We start from the raw sequence: 14,004 nt of genomic DNA on the forward strand, positions 1-14,004 counted from the left end.
GAGGCGTGTCCTCTGCGGGCCTCCGTAGACGCTGGGCGGCCGCGGTCCGGATCCCTTCCACGTCAGCCCGGGACTCGGAGGAGCCTCCGCCGCCTCGGCCGCCGCCGCCGCCTCGGGCCAGGTAGTGGAGGAGGGTCGTGGCCGGGCCCGGGGCCGAGCCGCGGCGCCCCCTGGGAAGGGGTGGGGGGCGGCGGCCCCCGGCGGCAGCGGGGCGGGGGGCGTCTGACCAGGCCCGGGAAGTCGGGCTTGCGGCCTCCCTCCGGCCCGGCCCCCGCGCCCCCCGGCACCCCAACCCGCCCCCCAGCGCGGGGAGTGCCGTGAGCTCGGGGACGGAGGAGACCCTCCCCGTGACCGGCGGGGAAACTGAGGCCAGAGGGCCGGAGCCGCCCAGGAGCCGGGACGGGGGCCCCCGCGGCCCCGGCTTCCCCGCTAGCAGCCACCGGCTCGCCTCTCTTCTGCCCTTCAATTTCCCGTGTTTATCGGCTTATGGAAAGTTTTTAGAAAGTAATGCTCTCTTGTGCTTTTTCTAGAATTTTGGATATCAAAAAATCTCACCTTGGGGGAGTAACCCGTAAACAGACATCATGACAGCTGCAGAAAACGTATGCTATACGTTAATCAACGTGCCAATGGACTCGGAACCACCCTCTGAAATTATCTTGAAAAATGACCTTGGTAAGTGACGGGTCTTTGTATTTATAATGGCCAACAGTTGATTTTTATTTTATTTCAGTACAAGAGACCCAAGTTGAGGTATCTTTTCTGAAAAATCATGGATTTAACTAAGGAAAATAAGTATTCCAAGGTTCAGTGCAATAAATAGAACATTACCTGCTTCTGAGCAATTGGAGAACCGTACCAGAGATAGGGAATCTTCTATCTGGACTCAGCACAAGAATATCTTCTATTGCTAGGGGACGCACCGGCCCTGGAGTCAGGAGTACCTGAGTTCAAATCCGGCCTCAGACACTTAATAATTACCTAGCTGTGTGGCCTTGGGCAAGCCACTTAACCCCATTTGCCTTGCAAAAACCTAAAAAAATAAAAAAAAGAGACCTATGATTTCATTAGGCTGCCTTTATCTGCACAATTCACAAACCTCTGTAGGTTTACCATCTTTGTGAGTCATGGGCAGAAAGATTTCTTACATTTTGAATGACCTTCCTGGGGATGTGCTTTTCTGAAACTTGCTAAGCTAGTCTTCCGGTGATAAGAAGTAGTAGAGGATTTGGTTTTTTCCCCCAGTCCTTTTCCCTTGGACAAGTCAGATTTGGAATCTTGTTGACACTGCCGTCATGAATTTGTGGTCACTCCCACACTATGAAGAGACATAAAAGAAAGGTTCTTATAGGGGATTTTAGTCCAAACCTTTTATATGAAAAAAATGATGCATAAAATGCTTCTGATTATGGACTACATGTGCAAAGGCACAGAAAAGACACGTTGGATGTGAGGGGCAGTGAGTATCAGTTGGGCTGGATCATAGATTTAAGGGAAGGGGTGACATAGTGAACATAGTGAAAAGCTTGAAATGCCAGAAAAAGAAGTTGCTATTTGATCTTGAAGGGAATAGAGAGGGCACCACTGGATTTTGTTGAGAGTTAGCAGGGTATGGAATTTGACCATATCAGCTCTTTAGGAAAATCACTTTGGCGACTCTGGAGGATGGATTGTAGTGGGGAGAGACCTGACACAAAGAAGACCAGTTAGAAGACTGTTTTAATAGTCTGTGCCAGAAGTGCAAAGGTCTTACATAAAAGTGGTGAAGAACTATTGTGGAGAAAGAAATGATTAGATATGTTAAAATGAGCAAGGAGTTGAAGTTGGCACCAAGGTTTCAGACATGGCTGTCCAGAAGATTGGAAGTCTCTTTAACAATAATAAAGGGGCAGCTAGGTGGTGCAGTGGATAGAGCACAGGCCCTGGAGTCCGGAGTACCTGAGTTCAAATCCAGCCTCAGACACTTAATAATTACCTAGCTGTGTGGTCTTGGGCAAGCCACTTAACCCCATTGCCTTGCAAAAAACCTAAAAAGAAGCCAATAAAGTTCAGAAAAGGAATGAGTTTGCAGGAAAAATAAATGAGTTCTGTTTTGGATATAAAATTGAATCTCAAATGCAAAAATAAACATAAAAATATGGTACAATCCTTTAAGAAGAGTGTCAAGAGCATCAATACTCACATTGAGTTAAAGTTGGTAGGAAAGACATGAAACTATAGGCAAGTCACTTAAACCCATTGCCTTGCAAAAAAAAGAAAGAAAGAAGGACATGAAGGATGACAGAAAAATTGGGAAAAGTAGAGTGCCTAAGAAGATAGGACTGGTAAATGAGTCAGTGATAGAGGAAGAGAGACAGCAGAGCTGCTCAACTCTTATTTTACTTCTGTTTTCTCTGCCTAGCAAAATGATCTTTAGTTTGGGAAAGACAAACTGAGTGGCTGATAGGAAGATACTCCTTTCCTTCCAAGATTACCATAAAGAGAGAGTGCATTGAACAAATTCTTATGCTGTTATTAGATTCAGAACTGGTTGAATGATCAGATATAAAACTTAGTCATTAATGGTTTGATACCACCTTGGAAAGAATTTTGTAATACCCCAGGGAACAGTGACTGCACTGTTTAACATCTTTATCTTTAACTTGGATAAACACAAAGACCTGCTTTTTCAGATGACAAAGGAATAGAAAGTTCACTGCTTGACAGTCAATTGCTGGACAAGGTAGAATCTTGAGTATAATCTACTGAAACTTAATTAGGGGTAAAGTTTTACATTTGGATTGAAAAAGTTGGTTTTCCTAGCAGCGGACAGTAGAAAGAGCTAGACAGGAGTTCACATGAAAAGGGCTTGGGGGTTTTAGTGAACTGCTTTCTCATTTGATGTGGCAGCCAAGAAAATGAATTCTGTTTTGAACTTTATTTGGAGATGTACAATCTAGGAACACAGAGATGACAATCTCAGTGTATTCTTATCAGAGCACATCTGGAATATTGTATGCAAGGCTGAGAGCCATGTTTTACAAAGATATAGAGTGGAAAATACATGGAATGCAATATCTGGAATGGTGAAGGGCCTTAAGAGTATACTATATGGGGATGGGTTCAACTGGAGAGAGATGAAAGTCCTGAAGCTGACATTAGAGGACCTGCATTCAAATCCTACTTAGGGTTCTTATTTCCCTTGGAAATCTTGGGCAAAATATATCATCTCCCAATGAAAGTGTTATAAATTAGATGATCTCTGTGTTTTGTTCCTGCTCAGATCATGTAATCCTTTGTATATCCTGAAGAAAAGACTTGGGGAGGAGGAGGGACCGGCTAGTGAGAGCTGGCTTCCTATTTTAAGAGGGGGTGGGTTTTTGTTCCAGAAAGCAGAACTAGAAGCAATAGGGTATGAACATGACAAAAGCAAATCTAACAAAATTTGGCATTGTTTGGTTGCAAATTGAATAATAATTTATTAATGATTTTGGAGGAAATTGACATCTTTTAGTTTTGCTAGTTTATTAATAATAATAAAAATTGAAAAGCAAAATAAACACAAATTATAGAAAAACAAAGAAATTAGCGATGTTTTCTGGATGTGGTGTCTTCCATAGTGACAAACCAGTACATACAGTTCTTATATCCAGGATCTCATAGCTGAGGGAGAGGAAAGGAGAAGAAAACCCCCAAGTTCATTAAATGTTGCAATATAGAAATCCTTCTAATCATTCTCAGTTTCTGAGCTGTTATTACCAGCAGTTTATTGTCTTCACAGATTTCTGGAAACTAAGTGTTGTCTACATTGAAACAAACCCCTCTAACCCAAAGTCATAGAATGTTAGAACTAATAAATGGAACCTTATCAATCATCTATTCCATTTCTTCCATTTTATAGATGAGAAAGCTAAAAACAAATGAGGAAGAAGAACTTGCCTAAGTTAGTGATGGAGAGAAGGCTAGAACCTAGATCTGCCAGCTCTGAGTCCAAACCTCTTTCACTGTACCAGGACCCTGTCATTAATTACTTTGTGTTTTCATTTCATGTGATTTTTTTCCCTATTTGGTATTTATTGTATGTCTTTACAATTTGAATTTTTCATGAAGCAGATTTAGGGTTTTATTGTCTGATATTTGATGTTTTTCATTTGATTGTTAATTTTAAAACTTTCTTCCTTAGATTATTATACATTCTTTTTTAACTTATGCTTTTCATTAGAAAAGGGAGATGTGAAGTCAAAGACTGAGGCTTTGAAGAAAGTAATCATTATGATCCTGAATGGTGAAAAGCTTCCTGGGCTTCTCATGACCATCATTCGCTTTGTGCTGCCTCTCCAGGATCACACCATCAAAAAATTACTCCTAGTATTTTGGGAAATTGTTCCCAAAACCACTCCAGATGGTCGACTTTTACATGAGATGATCCTTGTGTGTGATGCTTATCGAAAGGTAAATCGGTTTGCTATAGAGCTAGAATTTGGTTCTGGTTTTACTCCTTTTTCTGAATGATTTTTTAAAATTAGTTGTCATTTCTTTAAAATTTCATTTTGAGCAGAAAATGCAGTGATATTCAGAACTAGGTTTGTATATGTGAAATGGGAAGATTGATTTTATTCCAAAATAAATTCATTTCTTCTTGTCTTTGCTGAAATTCCCTACAATAACAAATCCCTATAATAATAGATATTATAAATAAAAAAGATACTTATTAGAGAGATGTTATAAAATTATCTTACACTAAAGACACATAGATATCAAAAGTACAAGTTGATTCAGATGTACAACATTAAGAATGAAGCTAACATTTTCTTTTGATAAGGAAATGTTCAAACCCTTCTTACCCACACTCTCCCTTCAAAATATTGAGACATTGAAAACTACTTTGGCATTTTAAAACATTTCCTTTTAAAAAATGAAAGTATTTGTTGTTTGAATAATTTGTGTTTTAGGATCTTCAACACCCCAATGAGTTTATTCGGGGTTCTACTCTTCGTTTTCTTTGCAAATTAAAAGAAGCTGAGTTACTAGAGCCCCTGATGCCAGCTATCAGGGCCTGCTTGGAGCATCGACACAGTTATGTCAGGAGAAATGCTGTCCTGGCCATCTATACCATCTACAGGTGTGTAGGTGTTCATGCTTCTGCTTCAGCAGAGTAAGTGAGGAAAGGAGCTAAAGCCGTCTTTCATTTCTTCAGTTCTGGGAGTACTAAACATTTTTTTTTCTTCTCACACAGAGCCTGGTATTGGCTCCTTTTTCCTTCTTTAAGTAACTTTTGAAATAAGTTTGCTAACACTCAACAAATAAAATATGGGGGAAAATATCCAAATAAAATGTGTAACTATTTGCAATTAAAAATATAATTTTTTCAAAATACATAGGCACAAGGGGTGGCTAGGTGGTGCAGTGGATAAAGCACCGGCCCTGGAGTCAGGAGTACCTGGGTTCAAATCCAGTCTCAGACACTTAATAATTACCTAGCTGTGTGGCCTTGGGCAAGCCACTTAACCCTGTTTGCCTTGCAAAAACCTAAAAAAAAAAATACATAGGCACAGATTTCCCTCTGAGCATGTTTAACAAGAGTATATTGCAATTCTTACATTTGACTTCCCTCATGTCTTTGACAAAGCCCATGTCTTCAGTCCTTCAGCTCTTATCATTTGTGGGTGTATTATAGAGTTGGATGAACCTTGTCAGATGTAGACTACCCCTATGAGTTGGTGTCAAATCAATTTTCTGACTGCCCAGGACTGTGTTGTGTGGCACAGTGATGTTCTGGGGATGTGAAATAGCTCTTTAAAGGTTCCTCTCCTACTTTGATCCCAGTGACTTTACTTGTGGAATTTTCTGCCTCTTAACTTTACTACTGGACTCTCTCACTTCTTGTTTGCTGTGAGCCTACCTTTAGAAGTGACACTATTTATAAAATGAGAGGAAAGTTCTGAGTAGAGCTTGGGAACATTCTTCTTGAGGGAAAGGGGTTGTAGTAACTTTATAATATGAACATTTTTGTGCTTAGGGATCTTTTTTCCTTCTTTCTTGGTTCTCTGCTGTATCCCTGATAGTTGAGGAATTGCTTGTTTGGGAATGATGCTTGAGCATATTGCATCATCTTAGGATCACCATTTATCATTACATTCATAAATTGTATGAGCTATGTAAGAAGTTTCTGTTTGATGAAATCCTGGTTAAAATCATCTTTAACTGTTATGATCTGTAACATTTTACTAAAATAAAGAGCCATTATTAAATAAATGAAGTACCCTAGCTTAGTTCAAAGAGCATCAGACCGGAAAAGAGAGGATCTCAGTGCTTGCTCTGCCTCCATTAGCTAGGAGTGTGGCCTTTGATAAGGTCAGTCTCTGGATCTCAGTTTCATTACATGTAAAATTAGGGTGATTGGAGATCACCTTATATGCTGAGCTATAAAATTTGGTGATTCCTGTGAAAGGTGCTAACATAGGTTTTTTGTGCCTGCTGTTGACCCAACTGGGGCAAGCATTTGGAGGATTCAGCTAGCGGACTTACTATTAACACCTTAGAGTTTAGTCTGGGACTGAAAAAAGCAGAGGCAGAAGTGTTTTCTTTTGGGATCTTAAAGTTGTTTTTCTATCATTTTGCTTAAAGGAATTTTGAACATCTTATACCTGATGCTCCTGAACTCATCCATGATTTTCTGGTTAATGAGAAAGATGCAAGTTGTAAAAGAAATGCATTTATGATGCTCATCCATGCTGACCAGGTGAAGTACTTTTTCTCTTACACTCATAATGAAGTTTAGAACTGAAAGCTTTATTCATAATTTTCAATCATTAATGGTTCATGTACTAAAATAGTTGAGATAATTTCATTTTCAGTGCATGAAATTTGTGTCATTTCATTGACTTTTTAGACCCAAGAACCCAATTTGTATAAAGTGAAAATAATTTTACTGACAGAGTTTTACATTTCTGAATGGTGACATTGTGTTACTCTTTCTTCATTTGCTTAGGATCGAGCTTTGGATTACCTAAGTACATGCATTGATCAAGTTCAAACATTTGGGGACATTCTTCAGTTGGTCATTGTTGAACTGATTTATAAGGTAAGGGGAAAAAATTGATAGGGTGTTAAAGCAGATTCTCAAAACTTAGTTTAAAACAACTCTTTAAATAGCTTGTCTATTTTGGAATCAAATTAAACTGGTTGATAGTTTTAAAGGAAGCCATATTGTGGCAGAGAGGGCTCTGAGTAAAAATTAAAGGCATTGACTTGATTAGGACACCACAGCTTTTGGAAACTTCAAATTTTTTCACAGCGCTGTGCTCAGGATCACATTTTAGTTAAGAGAATATAATACTTACCAGAGATGCTTCACTCTCCTGATGTAACTTTGTCAATTTATTGTTAAAAAATGTAGAATCAGGTTGTTTGAATTTTCATATGAAATACTTAATTAGCCCTGTCTTACTGAAGAATTCAGAAAACATCTCTACAAGAATGGGATGAATTATCTTTTACCAAATTAAAATTGCCAGACTTGTTTATAGAATCCCCCATGCTGTTCAGAGGTGCAGCAAGGGGGATTAGTTCAAATGTGCAAACAGCTGTTTTTCATTAACATAGTATTAGTTTAGAATAACTAGAAAATTCCTGAGGTTTCCTTGCTGTCTAGAAGCCTCCTATTTGCCCAATAGAAAATAATTTATATCTAGACCAGGGCTGTGTAACATTACTTTCAAAAGTTTTTATTGAAATAACAGGACATTTTTATTTGCCATTTTAGTAAGAGTTCTGAGGTAGCTTGGCTTCAATTACTCAAACATTTAGTAAACCCACAGGAGGCCACATAAAATTGCTGCATTTTGAACAGCTCTGATCTAGTCCATGATGGTGTAATGGGGTTTACTTAAAATCAAACAAATTCTGAAAAAAAAATAGCCAGTCTTAGAAAGTACCTAAATTAGTGAGTGATTATTTGTTTTAAATAAAAGTTTACCTTTCTATATGTTTAAAATGTATTAGAATTTACAAAAAAAAATTACTTTTCCATGGCCAATATTTTTGTTACTGTTATACAAGGTAAGATGTTTAAACGAAAAATATCCTCTTGAAAAGTTACTAAGTTTGCTATTTACCATAATCTCTTACTACATTGGCCATTATCTTGTTTTTATATAAATCCCATTTAAAGGTGATCTTCCATAGGATCAAGTCCTAAAGGAATTTTGATTGTATGAACAAGTATTTCTACTGTTACTCAAAACATGCTATTTTTCCCTTCTAGGTGTGCCATGCAAATCCATCAGAAAGAGCTCGTTTTATTCGTTGCATCTATAATTTATTGCAATCATCTAGCCCTGCAGTAAAATATGAAGCTGCAGGCACCTTAGTTACACTCTCTAGTGCCCCAACAGCAATCAAGGTATTAAAGTCATTTGTGATGTTGAGTAGAAAAATGAGATGACATAGAGATTTTGAGTTTACAGTCATTTGGTGCAGTTCACTTTGTATTTATGTGACACAAAATGAAGATTATATAATGCCATTTCCCTACCTAATATGATTCTTGCTATTCTCTCTTGTTTATGTTGCTTTTATTTTATTTTATAGTTTTTCAATTAAGCATTTTCTCTTATCTCCCCAGCTTCAAGGGGGAAAAAAAATCTCTCAAACTAATCTTTGTAACAGATGTACATAGTCAAACAAAGCAAATTCCCACATTAGTCCACTTCCTTAAAGACGTAGTATCCTCAGGGCATACTAGCATTGGTTAATTTAAAGACTTTGGTGCTTTCTTTCTCAGCTTTGATTCATGATCTTATTCACTTTATTCCATCTGTCCTTAGTTTTGATGAGAAATATAGTAAAAAGAACTCCCCTAAAGTCTTAGGGAATGAGTCATTCTGGATATCCGGGTTTTTTGAATAGTTGAGTGTTTCTCATTAAACACTGAGATCTGTTATATATTTTAATTTTTTTGGATGCACATCTTTCCAGAGTGAATTTTAAATTTGCTTTTTCTCTTATATAGTGTACTAACCATACTTTTAACTGTTTCCTAATTATTCTGGGCCATGATAATAAAAATAGCTCATTTCTATAGCGCTTGAACATTTGCAAAGTGCTCTCCTCACAACAACCCATTGAGGGGTGACAGGCTAGATGGTGCAGTGGATAGAGCCAGCCCTGGAGTCAGGAGGAGCTGAGTTCAAATCCGGCCTCAGACACTTAATAATTACTTAGCTGTGAGACCTTGGGCAAATCACTTAATCCCATCGACTTGCAAAAAACAAAACAAAACAGAAAACAACTCATTGAGGTAGATATTACAAGCATTGTTGCCCTCATTTTGTAAATGGGAAAACAGACAGGTAAGTGACTTACCCAGGGTGCCAGCTAGTATATGAGGAGGGCTTTGGAGCCTGACTTCTCCCTCCCTCCCAGAGTTCCTCTGCAAGGCTACCTTGGTGACTTGGGGAACATGCTCAAATGCTGTCAAGGTTGGGAGGCCTTTTGCCTCTATGCTGAAAGATCTGAATTCTTGGCCTCTGCAAATCTGTGTACCATCTTCTTGTGGTTTTTCTTTTTGCAACCTTGCTCCCAGACTGTTAGCTGTCAGTTCTTGTTACTAGAGCAACCCTGGCTCTTGTGATTGCTTTCTATTCACCTGTGAAATTAGGCAATAACAGCAGCTAGCATATAATCTTTTTTTGTGTGTGTTTTTTTTTTAGGTTTTTGCAAGGCAATGGGGTTAAGTGGCTTGCCCAAGGCCACACAGCTAGATAATAAATATTAAGTGTCTGAGGCCAGATTTGAACTCAGGTACACCTGACTCCAGGGCCAATGCTCTATCTGGTGCTCTATCCACTGTGCCACCTAGCTGCCCCAAGCTAGCATGTAATCTTATGACACTTAAAAGTTTGCAGCATACTTTATAAATATGATCTCTTTTGATCTTCATGACACCCTAGAAGGGGTGTGTTGTTCTCTCCATTTTACAGATGAGGAGCCTGAGGCAGTCAGCAGGGTAGTGAACTGCCTAGAGGTAGCTAGGTGACACAGAGGAAGAAACACTGGGTTGGTTTGGATGCTCAGGGATCATCTGGACTGCCCTCCTGATTTTTGGAGCTGCCAGACTAGACCATTGTAGTGTGTGTGTGTGTGTGTGTGGTTGGATGTCACCATAGTATGTTCCTGAACATTTGTACTTTTCTTCTCTAGGCTGCTGCTCAGTGTTACATTGACTTGATTATTAAAGAGAGTGACAACAATGTAAAACTCATAGTCCTGGATCGATTGATAGAGCTAAAAGAGCATCCTGCTCATGAGCGTGTGCTGCAGGTGAGTGTGGTCTCAGCATTCTCTTTGGGTAATGGCAAAGATTTTGGTCTGTCAATCATTCAGCCAGCAAATATTTATTTAGTGAATCTGTTTACCAGCCACTTTGCCAGGCACTAGAGAGATACTAATAACTCCCAGTACTAAGCTCCCAAAGACTGTTGGTTGTTTGGGGGAACCAAGTATAAGTCTGTGCAGAATAAATATAAAGAGAAGAGGCAGCTAGGTGGCTTAGTGAATAGAGCACTGGGCTTGCAGTCAGGAACACCTGAGTTCAGATCAATCTCAGACACTCACTGGGCATGTGACCTTGATCCCATAACCTGACTTTGCCTTAATCCACTGGAGAAGAAAATGGCAAACCACTCTAGTATTTTTGCTAAAAACAAAGTATAGTTCATAGCATCATGAAGAGTCGAACCCAAGTGAACAAATAAACAGCAAAGTAAACTACAAGTTAGTTTGGAAAGGAGAAGATACTAGCAGCTAAGGAGATCAGGAAAGTCTTCATGTGGTAATAATGGCTCATTTCATCTCTACTCTTAGAATCCTTCCTTCCTCCTTCATGATGGTGCTCACTGAGCTCTATGCCATGAAGGAAGAAGAATTCTCTGAGTGGAGATGAACTGAGCCATTACTAAATCCAGTAGTATCAATTCTAGATCAAATGAATCACCTCAGGGTTGGAAAGTTGGTGATCCAATGTGATTTGGTAGTTGTGAGTTGATTGCTCACTTTCTGTTGAGTCCTTCTTGACTAGTCACAGACATGCTCCAGCTTCCTCATCCAAAAAACCCTTTTCCTCACTCTGCCATTGCTTCCAGTTATCCTCCTGACCTTCACTGTGAAACTTGTAGTAAAAGTCGTCTGCAGTTTCTCATCCCCACCCCCACCTGGGTCCTCTGCCATCCAGCTTCCAGTCTCATCTGTGGAGAGGCCCCAGTGATCCCTTCATTGTCAGGCCTTGGTCTGGTGACTTTTCAGCAGCTTGTCAATACTGCAGCCTCACTTGGCTTCCATGACATGGCTTTCACTTGGTTTTCCTTTTTTCACTTCTTTTTCATTTACTCAACCAGCATTCATCTAAGCACCTGCCATAAACCATGGTGGATACATGGTAGAAAATAAAACATTGAACTTTATAGACCTTACATTATGTTCTCTTGTTGAATTTGCCATTCTCTTCTTACAATCATTAAGATTAATATCATTCTCTTAAAGTATCCCTTAAGACTTTGTCCTCATCTGACTTCTCCAGCTGTGTTCTCTCCTTTTGACTTCTCTCAGCCAGTGCTTGGGGTTTCAGTCATCACTTCTATGGAACTGTTTCCTAAAGCTCTACTCCTGCATTTCCAGTTGCCCATCAGTCACCTCTGTGACCTTAAGACACTTCAAAGTCAGCATGTTCTTAATTGAGTCTTTCCCAAACAAGCTCTTCACAGTTCCAATTTCTGTGTGTCCCTCAGGCTGAGGGGCTCTTTAGCACCTTTTGTGTGATAGGCTCCCTAATAGGTCAGTTGAAACAGTTGGAGCTTCCAAGATTCTTGCTCCACTCTTTCCTCCCCTTCCCCTCTGTGGAATGGCAGGTGACCTGTCAGTTTCCTCCACACTTTCTTTCTTCCACTTAAACCTCTGCTGCCTTTCTTTGGACCTTTGTCTCTAACTACCTAACTGTTCCCCTGGCCTACAAGCCTTTACTTCTCTAGGCCATCCCTCCCATAGCTGCCAAAATAACTACCCTGATGCACAATCCTAATAAGATCACCTTAAAAAATCATCCCTGACTCCTCCGTGCCTTGAGGAGGAAATACATCAGTTTTATTTTATTTTCAGTTCCAAATTATCTCTTCCCCTGCCCTACCCATTGAGAAGGCAAGAAAAACAAAACCCATTATAAATATGTATAGTCATGCAAAACAAATTTCCTCATTAGCTATGTTCTTCCCTCTTCCATTCCCTATCAAAAAAAAAAGCAAGAAAAAGGAAAAAATGCTTTTGTCAACCAGCTTTCTTGGTGGAGTTGGATTGCATTTTTCATCATCAGTCTTTTCACGTTATGGCTGTTTATTGTGTTGACAGAGTTCCTAACTCTTTTGCAGTTGATTCTTTCCTTTATTGCACAGTCTGTTCTCCTGGTTCTACAGTATATTTCACTACATCATTTCATGTACATCTTCAGTTTTTCTGAAACCATCTCAGTGATGGAATACAGACTCTTAATAGTTATTTTATTTTTTCCAATTAAAGACAATTTTAGCGTTCATTTTTTAATAAAAATTTTGAGTTGGAAATTTTTCTCCCTTCTCCTTCCTTCCTCTCCCTCCTCCCTAAGACGGGAAACAAATATAATATAGGTTTTATTTGTGCAACAAGTAAAACCTATTTTCAGATTGTCATGTTACAGACTGCTTCCATAGCAGTCCCCAGGCATTTCCATCTGGGTAGTTTTTACACACACTATTACTTCCACTCCTCCCCTCCTGAAAACCAGGTTTCCATAGGCCTGCTTGGCTTTATCTTGCTCAATTTCTGGCCCCCATATACTTTTTAGATGTCTCTGACCATGCTTCCACTCTGGATCTTTCTCAGCCTTTGCTTCCCAGCTTTTTTTTATTTTGTCTTTTCCTATTCAAATATAAGTTCCTTGGGGTAGGTACTGTCTAACTGCATTTCTTTGTATCTCCAACACTTGGCACACACATGGCAGTCCCTCTGTCTTGCCAGCCTTATTCTGCTTTAAAACCCTTCACAGGACCTGTATTCTAGACAAACTGTTCCCAGATCTAGTTTTACCTTCATGTATTCACTGAGACCATTGCCGTAGAACTGGGACTCTCCACATCTCCTGTTGAAATCTTAACTCAAGATGAGACTTTCTCCATTAAGCCTTCCTTCTTCCCAGATAGAGGGATTTCTCCTCATTTTGTCTAAGCTTTTCCATTGTCTTTTTCACAGTCTCTCCTTCATGTTTTATTCTCTCTACCATACTGAAAGTGAATGACTTGGTAGATCTGCAGTCAGGAAGACTCTTCTCCCTGAGTTAAAATCTGGCCTCAGACTCTTTTTATGTGTGTGACCCTAAACAAGTCACTTAGCTCTGTTTGCCCCAATTTCCTCATCTGTAAAATGAGCTGAAGAAGGAAATGACAAAACCACTCTGGTATCTTTTCTCTCTTTTTCTTTTTTTTAAAATTTTATCTTATTTAAGGCATTGGGGTTAAGTGACTTTCCCAAGGTCACACAGCTAGGCATTTATTAAGTTTCTGAGGCTAGATTTGAACTCCTGACTCTAGGACCTGTGCTCTATCCACTGCGCCACCTAGCTGCCCTTCTGGTATCCTTTCCAAGGGAATCATAGAGTCAGATACCACTGAAATGACTGAAAACAACATGCAACCAAGCACTGTGCTAGGATACAAATATAAAAAAAGAGAGATATCACTTACAATCTAATGAAGGATGTTAACACAGGAAAAAAAGCTGGAAAGGGGAGAGGGAGTAGGCAGAGTCTAGGTCTCCCTGCCCTCTCTAAAGGAAAACTTTAGAGAAATTTAGTACTCCAACTTGTAGTCCTCCAATCAGGAGGAGAGAAGTCTGCAGCAACAGGGAGATTGTGGGTACTCTCTTATGGTTTAGTCATTTCAGTCATGTCCTAAAGACTTGCATGAACTGATGATGATTAGCAGAACCAGAAGAACATTGTTC

At 39.5% G+C, this 14,004-nt stretch overlaps 1 protein-coding gene across 1 annotated transcript in view; it reads left to right on the forward strand.

Moving 5' to 3' along the window:
- COPB1 (COPI coat complex subunit beta 1) overlaps positions 1–14,004 on the forward strand; it is a 35,429-nt gene continuing 21,425 nt past the window's right edge. Inside the window, exons 1-8 of the mRNA XM_074230222.1 lie at positions 1–121; positions 531–675; positions 4,202–4,431; positions 4,932–5,101; positions 6,607–6,721; positions 6,971–7,063; positions 8,246–8,383; positions 10,183–10,302. Of these exons, the coding sequence (XP_074086323.1) occupies positions 585–675; positions 4,202–4,431; positions 4,932–5,101; positions 6,607–6,721; positions 6,971–7,063; positions 8,246–8,383; positions 10,183–10,302 (957 nt within the window). The 5' untranslated portion in view covers positions 1–121; positions 531–584. The remainder of the gene's footprint in view (positions 122–530; positions 676–4,201; positions 4,432–4,931; positions 5,102–6,606; positions 6,722–6,970; positions 7,064–8,245; positions 8,384–10,182; positions 10,303–14,004) is intronic.

Source organism: Macrotis lagotis, chromosome 3 (assembly GCF_037893015.1).
Source record: "Macrotis lagotis isolate mMagLag1 chromosome 3, bilby.v1.9.chrom.fasta, whole genome shotgun sequence".
Classification (NCBI taxonomy): domain Eukaryota; kingdom Metazoa; phylum Chordata; class Mammalia; order Peramelemorphia; family Peramelidae; genus Macrotis; species Macrotis lagotis.